The sequence below is a fragment of the Choristoneura fumiferana genome, chromosome 17, assembly GCF_025370935.1.
Source record: "Choristoneura fumiferana chromosome 17, NRCan_CFum_1, whole genome shotgun sequence".
Lineage (NCBI taxonomy): Eukaryota > Metazoa > Arthropoda > Insecta > Lepidoptera > Tortricidae > Choristoneura > Choristoneura fumiferana.
The window spans coordinates 19,555,282-19,576,356 of record NC_133488.1 but is presented as its reverse complement, the minus strand read 5'-3'; the positions used below and the strand labels follow the sequence as shown (position 1 = coordinate 19,576,356).

Below are 21,075 nucleotides of genomic sequence, written 5' to 3'. Positions count from 1 at the left end.
TGTTTGTTACTGTCCCTTACGACTAACAATTTACTCTAGTTTTAGCTTTTGATGTCCCTTACGCCCATAAGAGTATTCCTTATTTTATAAGTTGCTGTTGTTTAATGCCCCTTACGACGTACCAATTACACCTTTTTTTTAAATTTCTGTTTGCTACTGCCCCTTACGACCGACAATTTACTCTAGCTCTTGCTTTTTATACCCCTTACGCCCATAAAAGTATTTATTATTTTATAAATTGCTGTTTTTAAATGTCCCTTATGACGTTCCGATTATACCATTTTTAACCCTCAACATACATAATTAATTATACAGGCCAATTATTATTATGTATGCATCATCATCTCGGCCTATATACGTCCCACTGCTGGGCACAGGCTTCCTTTATTAGGATCTGTAACTTAGTAGCTTAAAATAAACAAAGTAGCTAAGAGAAATTTACCTCAACATCCTTGACTGAAATTCCATTACGGAAATGTTAGCTCGACGTCAAGCCATTAGAGGATCCATCAACTTAATCTTCTTTTTTTGTTTTGCTTTTGGCATCTTATAAAAAAATACGCGCGTTGACAAAGAACAAACGTAGGCAATCAAATACGTCCTCCGTGTTTGACGTGTCTGACACGACTGACCGAATGTGCAATGCGCAAACGCTCGGCGCGTGGAAGGTAGGTAGACGCGTTAGTATTTTGATGTTAGGTACAAGAAATAGGTACAGGCGGTAAGGTTACGCCCAACAACTTCTTGCTTTTTTATCTTATTCGTTATAAAATGTTGGGGTGTAAAGGGCAATGAAACAATAATTGACCCATACGCCCTTTTATTATATTTGTTTGGGTTTTTTTTAACGTCATGAGTCGAGTCGTAAAGGACATATGAGACTGCCACAGCCCCTTACGACCCAAATATTAAAAAAATAATACATTTACGCCATTTTTCAGCTCAAATATTTTATATCATGTCCCTTAAGCTATTTTATTTTAAAATAATAAATGTTGATAACAGCAAAAGTAAGGGGCGTATCGTAACTTGAATACTACCAATCGACAGAGAAAAAAAAACTCTAATTTTCTATGTTTAAAAGTGATTTTCGGTATTTTGTCCCTTACGCCAATTGAGACTTCCACCATCGATATGGCGCGTAGTATATAGCTGGTTATTTTATTACTAACATATAGGTATGTATATCGTCCCCGTAGAGCGAAAAGTCACCAAGTCGCAAAATGCCGAAATTGGCTTTTTAATGCCATCGACATCGCATTTTTTTTCTGCAAATTTGAGTCTAATCGCTGTGTCAATAGGAGCCATAGATCCAATTTTAAAAAAGTTAGTAAAATCATTATTTTGTTGTTTTTGCGCATGAATTAAAGTGAGAAATAACTAAATTACTTAATGAATTTATACCGAAAATATATCTGTCAAAGGGGTTACTTAAGTCATTTTAGTTATTTTTGCCATATCCAGTTATGGTTATGACCGAGCACTATTTTGTTTCCAAGTTCACTAAAACGACTTAGTTACCTAACGATTGCAAAATTTGCTACAAAATATGAAAGCGAAAATTAACCAAGTCGTTTTATTGAGTTTTCGATCATCAAATCATGGTAATATGAGCTTTAAAGATCATGCAAATTGTCATTAAACAATTTTAATTATTTTTACACTGCAAAAACAAACAATAAATTGCTTTTTGTACTCTCATCAAAACATTTTAATGATTATTTGAACAACTTGGATGCGTATTGCTTGAATGTCGGTGATTTACGCGCGTCAGTTAGTGAGTTTATTGCTAAGGAGAAGGGCCCCGCGTCACCTTAGTGACTTTCATTTCATTCCCCATGGTGGCGTCGACCGATGCGCACGCGACTTAATTTCTCCATGTGCCGTGTGGTATTGAAAATAATGGATCGTGGTGCGCGTGCAAAGTTTATTTTGGGTTTGGTGAATAAAAATTACGGAATTGAAAAGGTAAGTGTAAACTGACTAAAAAAAATCCTATTATAAATTTAAATGTTCGACATTGTAGTTTTTTTCCAATTTGGTATGAGTACTTACGTGGTACGTGACGTTGGAAGAGTAAGGCCTAACTAAACGAAGACTGAAGAAAGATCGGGTCAGGAGTACTCTAAATCGACGTGCATGCATGAAAAGATTGATGAATGTAGAGGAAACGAGTTGTATGCCAGGATCGTAGCAGGTGGAAGAACGTAGTCTCTGCCTAACCCGTTGGGAAAGAGGCGTGGTTTTATGTTTCTACTAACGTGATAAAAAAACCTTGCGAATACGACTCACAAACATTTTATTTGGCAGGAAAATCCTGACTGACGCTGAGAATCCGAAAAGTTATGAAACGGCTAACCTTATTTTTAAAAAACATGAAAAAGAAGCTGAGAAGGTAAGACATTAATAAGGGTTCACTAATTTTAACTTTTGATACAGACAGAGTAATATTAAATACTCAACTGAATTTTGTAGGTACCTATTGTGATGACTACTTCGTGAACCGAAGACTCAAAGCAAAGAAAGTAAACGATTATTTAAGCTTAATGTGGCGTTTAATATAAGGTGTTTTAAAATTTGCTTAAATACCCATCTAATATTTTTACTAACCCTTCACTAATGCTTCATGTGGGTAACTTGGTTGCATAGCTTTATTGTTTTAATGCTTTGTTTGAGCACGGTGTGTTGTTTTTTATTTTACTGTATTGTTTCTACATTTTTCTTAGCTTTTTGAAGGAATGAACTGACAGCGATATTACACGAATACTTATAGTCATCGCTCATTCTAGAATTTCTTTCAATGCCATGACGATTGATTGTTTAACTTACACGCGGTACCTATGCAACATTAATGGCATGCATTTTATTTATTATTTACAGATTGGTCTACCTAAACTAGTCAGAAACACGAGCAAAGACCAAGAAGGGAAACCAATTAAGTGGCTGAAAATAAAATGTCTTCGGTTTGAGTCTTCGGTGTTGTTAAGTTCCGCTATACACATGACGGCCCTTACGCCCAATTCGACTTATTCCAGGAAAAATGGCGATTCCGCGACCTAGGAAGAGGCTAAAGGTACAAAGAGGCACTAGAACCGATGAATGCGAAATCAGCGGCCAAAGACAAACCTGGTTAGATCAGTTCAAAGCATTTCCTATCCCTAAGGCGTATCAAGATTCCTCAAGATCTCCACTATTGGTACGAGTCTCTACCTACTCAAAAAGATATCATAGACACGCTGTCTGAGCCTGATATCACAGAAGAAGATCCAGAAGTACTATAAAATATTGTTTTCGTCTTATTTTTCCCTTTTTAGGGGTTCCGAACCCAAAGGGTGCCAACGGAACTCTATTACAGAGACTCCGCTGTCTGTCTGTCTGTCCGTCCGTCCGTCTGTCACAGAGCTCTATCTCTTGAGCCGTAATAGCTAGGCACTTGAAATTTTGGGCTCATTTGATTCGTCTTGACGACTACCTACTTTTGGTAACCAGGGGCAAAAAGTACCGCCAACAAAAAGCTTGTATTAGAATTTTTAACACTAAGTTATTACTGAACTATTTGTTTTTAAGGCATTGTACGGATGTTGACCGATTTTTCTTGTTTTAAATGGTTCTAAATAACCTTTAAAAAAATTAACCAGCAATAAACTTTATTTTTTAATTACTTACTGAGTTTTATTGATTTTCTTTACATTATCAAAGTTTCAGATGTGTATAGTTATTATACTAAAATCAATTTGGTATTAACATTTTAGGAACAGTTTAACTAATTATAGTTATTTTCTTACTTTATACTTTAAAAGTGAGCGACAATTCACTAACTCTAGTCGAAAAATCACTAACTGACATCTAGGTTCATAATTTAAGAGATAAAAGTAATTATCGCTAATAACCAGGAAAATAGAACTTTTTGATTCGATTTGGCAGTTGGAGCTTATGCCGTAGCGTTATGTCTTTGCGACAAGACCATAATTATGATAAATATCTCACGCCAAAAAACGTTAGATTTTTTTTTTATTTTTACAACTTTAAACCGCCGTATCTCAAAACAGCAAAATACGACTTAGTGACTTTTCGCTCTACGGGGACGATATGTTAGTTTGCCGTAACGGGCGAGAGACTATACTGAGGCTACAGACTGTGTAGCTCGCGCGTATAAGCCATATCGCAAGCTAATCAATCCTGTGTCGCTACTGTGTAGCCCTCCCATAAAAAAAACAAAGACCAATCCCAAACCAACAAACAAACCACAAACTGTAGACTGCAGTGGCAGACCACAAGCAACAGTAGGTACTGGTTTCTATGAGTGGCAACACCTTAAAATTTTAACCGGAAGTGAAGGATTTTCTCAAACTTCCGGTTAATTTTAGGTGCAATAGTTTTTTGATTATTGCTCAGCACAACTTTTCCACCGTGTGCCATGCATCTTATCATGATGACATGTTACGTACGTAACTTGGGGCTGGGCTCACGGACTAATACCTCTCAAATGAACTCTTTGTTGTCATTTACTATGACTCCCTCATGGACTACAAGCTGAACTGAGAATGCAAAATGTTTAATGATTTGTAATTAACTCTAACTACTACCATCTACTACTCAGATTTTGTCTTATTAGGTTACAAACAGGATAATGTTAAGTAATTTATCTTGTATCTTATCCTCCGTTGTAAGGACTGACATTATTGTGTAAGAATTATCATGTAATGTGCAATAATAATTACTATTTATGCAACCACTTTTTTTTTACTTGAGCAAGCATGTTGCTGATAAAAAACAAATATTACATTTATAGCTATAGAAATGTGTATGAAAACTGTAATGTAATGTAATAAAAAATCCAGGGACACTATTTTTCTCCTACTACAATCGAAAGTGCTCCTGATTCTGAGTAGAAAAACGAAATTTCATCCAAATCTACAAAAAAAAGTAATATCAACAGCTTTCTCTAAAAACGCCCAAATAATAAATATTGATAGAAATTGATAAAAAAATATATATATTATTTTTACCTATTTTGTCAACAGCTCTGACACCTCTCACACTCAATATCTTTCATTTACAGATTTTTCTCTACTGCTTCATTTAAAATATAATAAAACCATTTTATTAATCTCATGGTGGTTCAGTCTAGTACGAAGATATGGTATGCTGTACATGCAAAGTCAACCAATTTGATTCCCGGGCCAACGTGGAACCTTATCATAGTATTTTTTTGTCTCTAGCAATGTGTTTTCGCATACAAAAACTGTCATTTGAATGAGATCACAAGCGTCAGAAACGTTAGACAATACGGTCTCTGTGCTGGCCTTGGAATCAAATTGGTTGACTGTACAGTCAACCAAGAAAGTGCTTTACCAATTTTAATGACAGTTCAGTTTCTACTTCAGATATATTCAGATAATATTGTTTTATAATAAGGCTGTGGCTTTCACCCTTGCTGTTTTAGCAAGATGTATTTTGCCAATGTCAATGTGGAGACATTACACACATGAGGAGACTGTTCGGTTTATATAATTTTGATTTTGGGGGGGAGGAACAGACAGGGAACCTAAAACAAATATACATACATATTGACTTGCGATTGAAAATAGGCTTTGACATTTTAAGTGCTACAAATGACATTAAAACCTTAGGATGGTAAATCAATTTCAATTTTCAGGTATAGTCGACTATACCTACACAAACTAGTTTGCTAATGTAGTTTGGAACTCAAAACAAAAGATTAGTTAAGGTTTATTACAATGCAATTAGGTGAAATATATATATATACATATGCATGTAAATCCAGATGGTCAACTGATTTGTTTTTATTAGGTATGTTCACAACACAGGGAGTGTGAGGTGTGAGGAAATCATGGGAAAAATAATTCTATATAATAGAAGTAGAAGTGCAAAGGTACGCTAGTTGTAATAGAAGATCACATAATCTTAGAGATTACCTTGAAAGTTGAAACTTGTTTGGTGAAATAAAGTAAAAGCAATCGCTATTCTAAAATAAAACTACATGAAAAATAAAATTAGTGTTTTAAGTTAATAGTACGTACTTGCATCTTCTTCACCACAAGCACAATCAGTCGCTAGTTCTAACTCCTGCAGCTGCAGTTGCCACGGCATGGGAAGGCGACTGCTAGTACAAGCACAGTAAGGCCTTGCTAACCGACTGTCAGTAACTTTGGGTTTTGAAGGTCCAGGCAACATATTGACTGCATGTAAACTTATCAAATACAGGCAATTTTTTACGTCGTTAGAACACGTAAAGATTCACTCACAGGATTCACTTCATAACAAAGCGTCCCATACAAGCACGAAAAGTAAAAAACACTAATGCTGGCAACAATGAACGGCACGTTTTTATACCTATCGTGATCGTTCGGAGTATTTTCAATTTATCATTAAATGAATTAGTAAATAGTTTAGTTTATAAATAGTTTTAGTCTTGGATGATAGTTTTATTGTACACAATACATAATTGTAATATTGTTCTCAGTGATAAAAATGTCGATTTTTGGATGTTAATATCTTTAAAAAAAAATTAAATGAATATAACAGGAAAATGGTTCATTGCATCTTTATTACAGTTTTATTTCAATATCACAAGCACTTTTGTTACTTAAATATGCTCCCACAGTGAATTAAATCATTTAGCAAATCTTCGCCGCTTTTCGCATATTTAATTTCTAAACGAAGCAGTCAAGTGAGTTACAGTGGGAGAAGAAAATTCCGGAAGTTTCGCGACTTTCGCGTTTTCCTTTACAATATGGCGGGAATATCAAAATAAATTTCTTTATTACACTGCATACTTTAATTGTCCATAATAATTACAAACATTATAATAACTTTTATAATTAAATTAGTAAAGCACCCTTGCATGAAATGAGATCACATATATCTAAGTTAAGAACTTATTTTACAACTAACCTAACCAAAAATAAGTTGGAAAACCCCCGACTTTGTCACTTCAAAGTTCAATATCTCAAAAACAGCTGAACCGATTTTGATGAAACATGTCTAAGAACCATTGCTAGAAAAACTGCTTTCAAATAAATTACCGCATTCAAATCGGTCTATGCGTTTAAGAGCTACGGTGCCACAGACAAAGAGATCGACACACAGACACACATAGCGGTCAAACTTACATTATAACACCCCTCTTTTTGCGTGGGGGGTTAAAAATATAAATAGAACAGAATCACAACAACACAACGTAATCGTAGCGTAAATAGGCGTTTATTTGATGAGTTATTTTTATTTATATAATATTAATTGATCACCCGTCAGTTAGGCTAGGTAAATACAAATAACTTGCAATGCTTTTAAAATTAAAAATTTAGCAAGAAAATTTTCGTTTTCCCTCCTAGTCACTATACGTTGGTAGTCTTGCTTGTTTTTGCCGCGCACCTCGCCTCGCTTCGGCCCCGCCCACAAATGGCTGTCAAGTCAAGCAAGAGTCAAGTGCTGAGGAAATGCGTTTACAAGAGTTAAAATTAAAAATGTTTAAGAATATCGAGTTTTTGGTCGAATGCGGTAAACTAGTGTAAATAATATTGTTTATTTATAATAAATATACCAAATACGTAGTGCGTGTAAATATGAGCTAGTGAATACGTGATTTCCAAAAATTAAAAAAAATGTAAGTAATTTTACGCGTCAATTAAAGTTAATCATAGTCGCAGTTCAAATTGTTTTTTTTTAATACACAGCTTTTTTTCCTTTTATAAGTTGCAACGTCGCTTTGTCAGTTGTATCTATTTTTTATTACGTGGTTAATCATTTGTTTAATATTTCTTATCAAATATAATAACAAATAAATAGGTACTCAAACAAATCGCAAAAACTGCAGTCTAGTACCATATGAAGTAATTTGTAACATTGATGGTGAAGATTACTATTACAATTTTTGAAAGTTATTATGCCTGAATGTTGTTTTAACACCCCAGTTAGTTCTAAAAACATAAGCATCATTGTTTAAAAAGCAATTACCTTAACTCTATCCCTGGTCTCTATCCTCTATACCTGACTACGAAGCTTGAGGTCCCGGGTTCGATTCCCGTGTCGGGCAAATATTTGTATGAAAAATATGAATGTTTGTTCTCGGGTCTTGGGTGTTTACTATGTATTTAAGTATGTATCTATCTATATAATTATATTTATCCGTTGCTTTGTACCTATAACACAAGCTTTGCTAAGCTTACTTTGGGACTAGGTCAATTGGTGTGAATTGTCCCGTGATATTTATTTATTTATTTTATCTCTATATCCACTCTGCACTTTGAGTATTTATCTAGAAAATACTCAAAGACTGCATACTGTGATTACTGTATGTTAATTCCCAAAACATTTTTATACATATATGGAGGGACAGAACCATCTTAAGGTAAATCATCAGCCATGGGCACCTGGTATGTACTAATTTGGGGCCAATATGGCACCAACAATTTTTTCTACTATTTAAGTGAATAGTTATGTTGGAATCGCAGAAACCCCATGAGATTGGGCTATGCGCGTGATAATAAACCTCTGTAAATACTACCACATACTTATTTCTTTCGTCATTGCATTCAACTTCATTTTGTGAGCAATCTGCACAACTTTTGGGTTATCTGTTCATTACACACAATTGAATTAGGTATAGGTAGTTTTTCTGTGGTAGGTATTTTATCAGTGGTTTTCCTGCCCATGCCTATAATTTAGGTAAAACTGCAATGGTATAAAAAAATCAGCTTAAAAAATAAAATGGAAAAGTGCAAATTAATTACAATTTTTTTTACTTTTATTATAGAATAACACCCTGTTTCACCATCCATGGATTAAATTTATTTGATGGATAAATGTGATGCCGTCTCTTTTGTTTTGTCCAAATAGATGGAGACAACATAATATTTATCTGTCAAATAAAATTAATCAATGGGCAGTGAAACAGCCCCTTAATTTAGTTACAATGGGCTAGTTTCCTAAAAAACTCTTGTTAATCCATCACTTACATTATCAGAAAGCATTTGACACATTTTTTTCTTTTGTCAATTAAACAAAAAATTATGAAGATATAGCCAGTTAACGCATTCACTGCCACCTGACTTCCACTGGTGCCACCGACGCACATGTGCGTTCAAGATTTATGAATAATTATGACAGCAGCACTAGGTGAAGTTCCGAAAACGCATATATGCGTCGGTGGCAGTGAATGCGTTAAAGTTCGCACGACGTTACGCCGGCACTTTTTACCTCACTCACTCCTTGGACATGCTTTGTGTTTGTAATTTTTTGCTTGATTGACAAAAGAAAAAAATAATGTCTCCAATATTAGAATAATATTTTTTTTTACCCAGGAAAGTACCCAGTTATTTAATTATTTGCTTTATTAATTGTTCAATGCTCAGACAATCCGCTCGGCCTGCAATGTCCCTGGAGAAGCTTTGAGCTGCAGAGGTGCGAGGCACAGCTCCGATGCATTTCTGGATAGATAAACGCAGCCAGTGCGCTTACACCGGCCGCCACCGCGTGCCGTCATCTTTATCAGCTGGTGAGCTTTGACACTAAGTAAAAAAAAAACTGGTGCAAAAGCTGTCCATAGCAATTCAACGTAGAAAAGACGGGAGCGTTATGGGCACCTTTGCGCCGGGAATGGCAAATTGGTTTATTTTTTATTATATATTTTGATGAATGAATACAGCGAACCGCGCGGTTCATGCGGCGGAAATCGTCTGTGTGCGTCGTGCTTAAATGTATGGTGCGCTGGCAGGGCTGGGGCGAGGGCGCGGCCGCGTGTGCGTGGGCGCGCGTAAGGGCATGGCGGCGCCGGTGCACCGCTTCGCGGCCGTCGACTGTCCGCCGCGCCGCCCGCCGCGCACGCACCGCCACTACCCGTACGTACACTCACCATCATCATCACGCCAGCTTGTATACGTCCCACTGCCGGGCATCGCTGGGCCAGTGCGAATGTGGAACCATTGAATTGCTTCACATCAGGATTCCTTAGGGCGTGTTTCTGCACGGTAAAGCTCGTGGTAAATTTCAAGCACATGAATGTCGATTTTGAACCCAGACTCTCTGTTTGAGAGGCCCTAGGTCAAACCAATAAGATACCACGGCTATTTAAGCACTGTTTTCGGTTGTGAAAACTAAACCCGTGTTGTAATCAGTTCGTGCCACGTTCATGTATTATTCTCGTAAGTTCTGACTTTTTTTACAAGCTTTCATTTAAATAATAAGTTAACTTCACCACATATATATATTTTTTGTTTCAAAACTTGCAAATTAAAATCCACTTCTGGGGTTTGGATTGACTTGAAATTTGATATTATATACCTACTGGGTGATTCCGGGCCATGAGCAGGAGGGAAAGGGGTGATGGGGAGATCCACACTGAGCAACTTTTACTATGGGACCAGCCACGAAATCGCGAAATTTATCATTTAGCTAGACTATTTTCCCAAACCACCAAAAAATCTAAAGCGATATACTCGTTTCTATATGATTTCACGTCCTTAGGTAGGCCTCCACCGATGCCTCTTCCGGTACAATCATCCATCGCGGCGTCAAACCGAATCTCAGATCACTAAAAATTTAGACCGATAACCTCTTTGCTATATAATTGCATCTACGTCCTTAGGCCTCCGCCGATGCCTCCGGTGCACTCATCGCGGCGTCAAACCGAAGAGCCCTCTCTCTACGTGGAGATACCCCCGGAGCCTCCGCAGCCCACCATCGCCAGCCTCGCGGCGGCCCGCAGCGTCACCCCCGACACTCTGCTCCGCACCGCAGCCCTAGGGCTCCACTCGTCGCCCATGATGGCGCCGCATCTCAAGTTCGGGATGCTTGTGTCCTTCGCGCTCGCGACTGTGTTTTTGGCTGGCGCCAAATACTATTTTGATCGGCAGGTAAGTGGATCATAACTTGGAGATTCTATAGAAAAAAATGAGAACATTTAACGCATACACTGCCATCTGACTTCCACTGGTGCCACCGACGCACATGTGCGTTCAAATGTATGAATAATTATGACAGTGGCACTGGGCGAAGTTCCGAAAACGCATATATGCGTCGGTTGCAGTGAATGCGTTAACTCATTACGAGATAATTTTTTGCTTTATAAGATCCTAATTTGCTGTATGAAACGTCAGAGAGTACATAGAGTGATTGTGTGAGGAGAGTCTACAATAGGGAGAGATATCTCTCCAGCAGATGTTATGTCCGGGGGCAGGAGTTCGAAGGATGTGTGTAGGTAGTAGTGATGTAACGAATATTCGCATTCGTGAATATTCGCATATTTTTGCATATTCGCATTCGCATTCGCAAAATTTGTGCGAATGTTTTGCGAATATGAATATCAGAAAAAATACAATTATTAGATAATAGTAGGTTAATAAAATCTAAATACATTCATTTCTTATGTTTTTTATACAAAAAAAATAACAACCTTGTAATCACATTATCAGTATTCACCTTATCATTTGGTGTTAAGTATTTATTTATTTACTTCGCGATGCGTTCGTATACACTCGGTAATTATAGGAACAAAATATAAACGGAACGGACTTCGTTCGAACGAGACTGCCATAGAAAATTTGGCGCCAGAACTAAAAACTGAATATTCGCATTCGCGAATGTCGGTAGCAGATATTCGCATTCGCATTCGCTTTCGCGAATGTTCAAAAAATGACATTCGTTACATCACTTGGTAGGTATTGCCGTACCTAAATGCATCAGAGTTGAAAAACTTCAACGACGCTGTGTAGGATTTGGAGTTTTTTTTACATAAAACTGACCGTTATTGGTCCCTATCTCACCTGATGTTAAGTGCAGATTAGGCCAAAGATGTTCAATATTTAGTTTAATGGTTCTATATTTGCTCACTAGATGGCGCCAGGAGTCTTAATTAAATTTTGGTGCAGGTGGTCCGGGACAGTTCGCACGGCGCCGGCGGCGAAGTGAACGTGGTGGTGGCGGCGGTGTCGATGGCGTGCGTCTGCGGCGTTGGATGCGCGCTCTCGCTCTGCCGCGCCAAGCCCGCGCCCCTGCAGCCCCCCCGAGCGAGTGTCCAGCACCGCGCGCCGCGCCCCGCCCCGCGCCGCCCCCCCGCCCGTCAGTACACACACACACACTGCCGCGCCAAACATATACACGCACACACTACCCCTGCCCCCCGAGCGCGTGTCCTTATTCAAATCACCATCTTGCTCGCTAATCTTGCCGCGAAGCAGCAGTGCTTGCATTGTTGTGTTTCGGCGTGGAGAGTAAGACAGCCGGTGAAATTACTTGCACTTGCGGTATCCCTTCTTAGGCCTCTACGTTGGCAACGCATCTGCAATACCCCTGGTGTTGCAGATGTTTATGGGCGGTGGTGATCTCTTACCATCAGGAGACCCACTTGCTCGTCTGCCATCCAGTCGAATAAAAAAACGATTCAATTTAGCTTTCCGCGCTCAAAGGATTTTTTTTACAATCCGTTCAATAGTATTATACTTGTACATTTTTTAAATAGATAGGTCCACTTATTTATCTCGGTGCTGACTGTTTTTCAATCATCCGAATCCTGGCACGCACTGGTCTAACGAACTGGGGACTGTAAATTTGCGTTGGAGAGATGCGTCCATGCCACAACACACGGAGCGTGCAAAAATATCTGACACGTCCTTCCGACCCTAGAAATAGAGTCGTATCAGATATTTATGCACGCTTGTTGTGTCAGATATTGGTGCTGGTGACTGTACCTACCCTGTAGACGACCACAAGATCTTACAGACTGGCTAAAACCAAAAAGTCTTTTCTGGGAAATTGCATACGTTTTTATAATAAAATTCCAAAAAATATTATAAATGAAACGGATACAAAATTCAGATCTATTGTCAAGAAGACATTAATATCAAAGGCGTATTATAAAGTTAATGATTATATCATGGACAGGGATATTTGGAAATAATTCCGATCCGCATTAGCGATCCCTTTAAATAGCGAACCTACTGTGTTAAAAATAAAGTTGTGTTAAATACTTGTGATGTATACATATCATTTAATAATATTGTAAATCTGTTTTAAAAAAAATATATAACTCGTTGAGTTTCTTGCCGGATTCTTCTCAGCAGAGGTTTTTCCGAACCGGTGGTAGATTTTTTTTGACATTCATAAGTGCTTGTTATAGCCTAAATTGAATAAAAATATTTTGACTTTGACTTTGACTTTGATAAGCTACCTCACTAGTTCGCGCATAAACTTAGATTGACATATGTGTCACGATATGTTGTAAGTCCTAAATAATGCGTTCAAAAACCGTTGGCAATGTATAGCATTAAACAAACGATTTTACTATGACACTCGTGTTTATATTATAAGTACCCTTATTACGTAGCAGCTGCATAAACTATTATTATTAAATAGGGTACTGACGATGTGTTTATCCATTCCAGCCGGCGTCCACCGTCGACGGCGACGAGGTATCCCTGAGCGCGCTGCTGGAGCGCGGCGCGGGCGGGGGCGCGGGCGGGGCGGTGGCGGGGCGCGGGGGCGGGCGCGGGCGGGGAGGCCCCCCCGCCGTACCACATCGCCGTGCTGCTGCCGCCGCGCTCGCCGCCGCCGCCCGCCTACAGCGCGCTCAGGTAGCTGCCGCCGCCTGCCGCCGAGTACATCATATAGACGCCCAGTCGCCCAAGCCCCTCTACTATGCTACAAGAACACACTGGATGAACTACAGGTCGGTACACAATGCTGGAAACGTTTACGGTTGTCTTCGATAGTTTAAATACTAAGGGGCTGTTTCACCATCCATTGATTAGTGTTAACTGGCGGTTAGGTGTGATGCCGTCTCTATTTGTTTTGTTCGAATAGACGAAGACGGCATCACATTAATTAAATTAAATCAATGGATGGTGAAACAGGCCCTAAAGGTTACTACACATGATACGCTGACGCACAAACGCAGCGACGTGACGTGTAGTGACGGGAAAACGTCCTTTAGCTTTTATTATTAAAGCAGAAATTTCCATACTTTTTTTTCTCATATACCACTTTCAAAGTTTTACTGTTTTCGGTAGACCCTCTGCTGCTACATTTCTACTATATTCCCAAACCCCCCATTTTTTTTCACGCCTACGTGGACGCCCGTCTGTTCTCCCGTGAACCCCTGGGGGTCCATCTCGACCACTTTGGGAACCACTGATCTTTATGTGTACCGTTTTAAAATAGTGGAACGTATTTCTTACCTCACCAGTACTTTACGCAACGTACCTATAGGCAAAGACGTGATTTATACGTCACGCTTTTTGAGCGTCGTTGCGTTTACGATACGACACGTCAGCGTATCATGTGCTCCAGTATAGACGATTCTTGAAACAGGCTTTATCAAACGCAGTACGCATTTAAAATAACACATTTTTATCTGCATTGCTTACTATGTCGTGTATAGTAAAGAGTCATTGTATTGTATAATTATTGATTCCACAATATGAAAACTAATTGACATTATTAAGTTCGGGATATCAATTGTAAACAAATCACTGCGTCGTAGTTTTAATAAAACTACCGTCATACAGTGAATTGTCTATAACTTTTTTTTACGTGCGATAAAGCCCGGTTTCAGTATTTAAATAGAACCTAATGTTTATAAAAAAAATCCCCTCACTCCACATAGCTCCAGCTGAAACTAGTTAGAGCATTTGGATTTCCTTGTTATCAAGTCTTACAACTTTGTAACCAGTGTGGTAGCACTTAGACAACTTTGGTATCGTAATCAAGCCAAATAATAAAACATAATAAGTAGCAAACGACCAACAAAATTTGAAATAACCAGTTGACGGGGGCGTAAACTCTGTATAATGTACTCGTTGACGTGCAGTAAAATTGTAAGTGATATTCATAAATATCACTGTCATACTAAATTTAATGTAGAATGAGAAATAGGCGGGCTGAATCAAAACTTTTGACTTGATATGGCTTTGTGTCGAAATGTATCATTATATAAAGTTGCCATATCACTGCTGAAGTCAGAGAAATCTTTTAATATGTATTTAGTGACGATATCGAAAACATGAAAAGAGTAGGATTTCAGTTAATTGATGTCTATGATTGCGGCAGTTATGCGGTCAGACCTGATCAGACCCGCCTGAATTAAGCCAAATGTATGAGCTTAGTTAGTAAACGATCTATTTATTGCATTATCTAGCCATTTTCAGTTGCCATTAGAATCTAATTGTTTTTTAAAATATTCACGCGACGAAGTAACTGTCCATAATGTGTTGGTATTCATTACACGGGTATGCTGGCAGCGGAGAATGCAATAGTTCCTATGCCAGGCTACTTTTTGAAATAGGTCTAAGTGTTAGAAAAGAAAACTATCGAATATTGCTAACATTAATTCGCCCGATTACGGTAAATGTCCTAGTATTTGACATGTTAGTGCCTAATAGATGCGCTGATGTTACATCTATTGCCTTGTGCAAGGTCCGCCCGGATTGCTACCACCATCTTGCTCGCTAATCCTGCCGTGAAGCAGCAGTGCTTGCACTGTTGTGTTTCGGCGTGGAGAGTAAGACAGCCGGTGAAATTACTGGCACTTGAGGTATCCCATCTTAGGCCTCTAGGTTGGCAACGCATCTGCAATACCCCTGGTGTTGCAGATGTTTATGGGCGGTGGTGATCTCTTACCATCAGGAGACCCACTTGCTCGTTTGCCATCCAGTCGAATAAAAAAAAATGAAATAAAATTATGAATGAAAACTACTCGGACAGTGACCAGTACTCGGTATTAACACTTAACTGCCTCAAAAAGAGCCAAGCCTTTATAATTTACTATCAAATAATTTCCCAACGTTTATTTTATTCTTTATCATAAGAACCAAAGGGTAAATATAGGGAATATGAGGTCGGTATGTGAGATTGTAATCGTCGCCATTCGAGACTGAAATGTTGGCCATTTAAAATTGTTACACACGCACCAACTTCGCATAGGTTAATTAAATATGTTAGTTTATTTTTAATTTCCGTTCTGTTACCGTGAGTTACTTAAATGAGACATGCAAGGAAAACTAATTTAGGTTGGTATTGCGCGTGTTGAAAATTAAGACTGCTAAAACGCTATACAAAATCTTAAATAAGTTTATTTAATGATCAATATAAACAATATACTAATTCAGATTTGTTCTTATGTGGCTCTTATAAATTTGAAGTGTGTATTTTACTCGTTTTATACCTAATAGGTGATGCGTGTGTATCAAGTTTTATAATTAAATAAATCTCAGTGTTACTTCCAAATATGTTATTGTAAATACATTTAAGCTTCATTCTATTTCCGACCAGGAAAATACCCTGTGTAAGAATGTCTGACGAAAGCTCTGAAACTATGAGCTTATAGGCCAAGGTCATCTCAGTTGAAGAGGAACTCATTTCTAGAACGGTCAAACCAGATGGGTCAACTTTGAAAATGTTTAGAATGTTTGGGGGTCCTGGGTATCACTACGCAAAATGACATCGACGTTCTCGCCGAGTACTGAACAAAGTACCACGGATTGGTACGAAACATGTCGCACATACTAACTCTATTAAATTTCTAATGTAACCATAGATAACCCTGTGTCGCACTCGAACCGAGTTGGCATCTGTAGGAACTTCAAGTCTATTTATGAGGTACCTAGCCTTTTATGACACATTTTAGTTCGGTAGCACCCGCGCCAAATTTGACTTCTAACGTTCCTCAAAGCACCATTTAAAACTTTTTATGGAAGCCACATATTTTCCTGGTCGGAGTTAGAAATCTATATATTTTCTGCTTCAGCTAGAATTAACTAAGCACGCACACAAGGGCGACCTATTTGAAAGCTCTATGCTTTAGCCAAATGCTATTTTAAATCTTAAGTAATGCACAAAACGAAGAGAGGGGTCCTTATAATCTATACAAGATGGAAGGCCATCAGAAGATCCTTATGAAAGAGTGTTAGATTTTAGTAGGTACTGAGGAGAACCACTCGATGAGTAAAACCCAACTAATCCTCCCCTGATGATGGAAAGGGGTACGATTGGTCTTGAGACGTAATAAAAAGCTAAATATTTTTCTAGCAAAAAATGCCACTGCGTCATTGAAATCTATGTACCTAAGTATTACAGTCCGACCAAAAGATCTTAGAATATGTATCGGATTTTCCCAAGGATAACATGATTAAAAAGATATCTTAGTAGGTAGTCAATATTTTCACTGAAATATACATTATATCAAATGACTATATCATGTTTCTTGAAGATTATTATTTTTAAACTGCATGAGATCACGAGATTATTGAGCCACTTCCCACTGTTCGTAATTTAGATGTGTACCTAATGCTAATCGGCTTTATTAAGGACAATAATTACACCGAGTATATTACTTGGCTAAATTTTGAAGACTGGAAAGTGGCTTAACAATCCCTATGCTGTGACCACAATTTGACACGTTCTCTGAGTCCGTATGACTCCGAAGATTGAGGAAGAAGTTTTGCGATTTGCCGTTGAAATTGCGCACTTGATTATTTTTTATTAGTACTACGCTTTTGGTCGGGCTATACAGACAGAGGTGTAGCTTAGGAACGCCCTGCCATTTAGCACCCCTAAATTTCTAACAACCAATACGACAGGGATAATTTTGACTCCTCCAAGGTGTTCATTGGTCAGATAGGTGTTTTAAATATTTCATGATTAGTTTTATAATAAAATTTGTATTTATGCTGAGAGCATAATTTTAAAACCCCATAAATAAGTGTTATAGGCTAGTCCATGTACTTACGTGTATAGATTACGTCGTTCAGTGTACTTAAACATTGGTTAGAGCAACTTGTCACTTGATCGAATTACTATTGCCCTATGTATCGTTTGCCAAAGAAAAAAATACGTTTTCAAGACGGACAAGATATAAAACCTGCCATATCAATCATGTCAAACAAGATCTGAAAAATAAGTTGTCGGTGAAACGATACTTTAGGCAAAAGTAATTCAGTGAAACAATTGTTTAAGATATTGTTTAGTTTTAGAGCAACGGGGTAGATGTCCATATGTATGTGGATGATATGGTCCAAGTATATTTTGTGGTGTAAATAAACTGTACCTAGGTATTTATTTTTGGTAAATGTAATGAAAGCTTGCTGACCTAAGTTAGTAAAAATTATCAAATTAATTAAAAGCGCTTGTTTAGTTCAAAGAAATGTACTTGCCTAAACCTTTTCAAACCCAAATAGCAGTGTCAATATATTTCGTTAAACATGTCCATGTGGAATCTTGTCATAGTAGGAATTGCAAAATATTGCTGAAAACATGATGTTAGGGAATGGCAATGTTAATAATGTGGTAGGTTCCACAAAAGCTAAGGTGCTCCGTATATTTGAATCCAGATAGTGGTATCCATTACGTATGACGAATATGATTAAGTCATGGATGTAGTGTAGTTAGATTTCATTGTTCAAACTGCACTTGGCGTTCGAAAAGGTTCAAGGTACTTGAAACTTGTTTTAATTACGTAATTATTGTTTATTTATTTATTAATTAACCACCAGTGTTAAGTTTCGCCAATTTTACAACTAACACAGGGATATTGGGTAATTCCCATTTATACCATGGTCCTGAGAAAATGTTATGTAAGAGTTTAAACTGCAGCAAATAGGTTAAACAGGTATTCTATTCGGCTACGGAATCCAATCCCAGGATTCTAATTCCAGACCACAGACAGACATAAAACCACAGATTTATACGATAAACTTATCACATAAAATTTTCAAAACAACACAAGGAAAAAATAACTGAGGGTCGCAAATTAAAAAGTAACCTACTCCCGGAGAGTTCCTTTTACAAATTTCTATTTTTTTTTTTTATAATCTTACAAGTTCCTGGTTCAAAAAACTTTTCTATACATATGCCTTAAGTATACCTTAGTTTCAGTACGAATCAGTTTCGGTATTAATATTTCTAATTTTCGACGATTTGTTTTGAAACAGATAAAATAAATGTATTGTATTGTATTGTAAAACTCTTTATTGTACATAAAAACACATGAAAATAACAGAACACAAAATGTCTTAGTTCCACGGACTTAATGGGAATTATCCTAGATATTTGTTAGGGACCAGAGTGAGTGAATAATTGTATTTATTTTTAATTACTATTTTTAATATGGATGTGTTCCTAAAGCGTAAGAACGATGTGAAAATGGGTTTGTGCGAGTGTTGTTAAGTTTCGAATAGTTTTACGAGTATTTTTTTAATTCAAGTTGACCGAATTTTAGTTCACTGGTAAAACTATTTGAATTCTGAATATTGAACAAGCCAAAACCAAATAACTCTGGTTGCATCGTTTTGTACAGTGCACATTAAAAGTTTAATACTTTCCTAAAAGTGTAAAGTTTTTGACGTGGACTATAGGACTGAAATGTTTACTGGAGATAATCTAGTGGAAATGAGTTAAATCTAGACAGATTTGATGAATTCATTCAATTTTATAATAGAAATAGAGATGATGAAATCATGACCGTCGATTTGGACTGATTTCTCGTGGTCGAATAACTTTCCATTTAGTAAATGTATTATAAACAAATAATTTCCTCTCGATTATCTCTAATTAATTAATCACTAATTTTATTACTTTTAATTGGTGTTATCTACTCGAAACGTAGTACATGATCTCGCTTGTTAAATTGCTCATATATTATTGTTACCGATATTATAGTCTAGGCTCGATGGTAGCTAAGTGTGTGTCTATATTTATGGATAGATTTAATGGAGATATTAATATAAACTATACATAAAATGGAGAAACGGCGAGGTAACTTAACGGTAGGGGTATTTCGGTATAAAAATGTGCAGTCAGTAGTGAACATCTGAGAGTGTACAAAAATTGGATTATAATATAAATCACTTTGTCGCCTCATATTACAGGTATAGAATTGTCCTGTTGGAACCACTTTGCTCTTTCCAATTGACTTGAAAAATATGAGCCTGATGTATCGAAATCAGTCACAGAAATATTATTACATATTCTACTTTACGTAGATTATATCACCATCTCTATTTAGGGGCTGTTTCACCATCCATTGATTAGTGTTAACTGGCGGTTAGGTGTGATGCCGTCTCTATTTGTTTTGTTCGAATAGACGGAGACGGCATCACATTTAACCGTCGGTTGACGCTAATCAATGGATGGTGAAACAGGCCCTTAATCTGCTGTTGACTGCACTATACTAGAGATTACAATGAGAACGCCGCCGCCGAGGTTTAGATGTCGTAATATAAATACAATGTAAAATTGCGTCTACAGTTAAATAATTAAAGATTATTCTTTGAGTCACTTTCTGGTCACGTTTCTTTATATTCCACGATAATAATAAGCAAAATTCTCAATAAAGATCCCTTCCATATGCTTTAATCGAGGAGGAAGTTAATGTTAGTCTAAGCAGCGAATTGTGTGACGTTCTGTATAACAAATAGAAATCGTCAAGTTAGCAGCAATGTATGGAAAAATGGGTTTCTGATAAAATTATTTTTCATCCAGACGTCAATTTCGTTTTTTTTTAATAAATCTGCTATATTATTTAAAAGCAGTGTGAACGTGGAATTTCGTCCTTACTTAAATTCAAAGAGTTTCTTGTATGGTTATTGGTAGTCTATAAAATGATTTAGTAAAAACTCGTTTTTTTTTGCTTTTGTTCCTTACCATAATTCGCTGATCAGACTGTAATTTATTTTTGTGTAGGGTATATAGCGGGTTAAGTAACATCTAGTCATGTTAGATCTATGTGATGTTTCCTTTGAATTTCACATTTGTTGGCTGTTGATACAATATTATTTTTTATATGTAAACCTTTTATAGAAGGGACTGATCGGTTCGTCTTGTATAACAGACGCTTGACTATAATAAAATATTTTAATTGTGATACGTCGTTTCAATTACAACACAAATTCAAGCTCGTTTATATATTTATCATTCAATAACATTAAGTACATAGGTGATATTGATAAATAAATATAGTTAAACCTAAATAACACTAAAAATAACGTAGATAGAATAAAATCATAATCACATCACATTAATTACATATTAGCCATTGCACAGATTTCACATTTAAAAAGATTT

General features: G+C 37.1%; 2 protein-coding genes across 3 annotated transcripts in view; one reads left to right on the top strand and one right to left on the bottom strand.

Moving 5' to 3' along the window:
- LOC141437484 (SPRY domain-containing SOCS box protein 3-like) overlaps window positions 1-6,353 on the bottom strand; it is a 35,412-nt gene extending 29,059 nt beyond the window's left edge. For both annotated transcript variants that reach the window (XM_074100892.1, XM_074100893.1), the window contains exon 1: window positions 6,045-6,353. In XM_074100892.1, the coding sequence (XP_073956993.1) occupies window positions 6,045-6,198 (154 nt within the window). In that variant the 5' untranslated portion in view covers window positions 6,199-6,353. The remainder of the gene's footprint in view (window positions 1-6,044) is intronic.
- A 972-nt stretch (window positions 6,354-7,325) lies between these two features.
- LOC141437318 (uncharacterized) lies at window positions 7,326-13,605 on the top strand. Its single transcript, XM_074100598.1, is given in 8 exon segments — window positions 7,326-7,630; window positions 9,378-9,520; window positions 9,740-9,863; window positions 10,610-10,877; window positions 11,892-12,011; window positions 12,013-12,081; window positions 13,404-13,463; window positions 13,465-13,605. Coding segments are annotated over 7 exon segments (849 nt in total). The 5' UTR covers window positions 7,326-7,630; window positions 9,378-9,444; the 3' UTR covers window positions 13,597-13,605.
- Window positions 13,606-21,075: the final 7,470 nt, after the last annotated feature.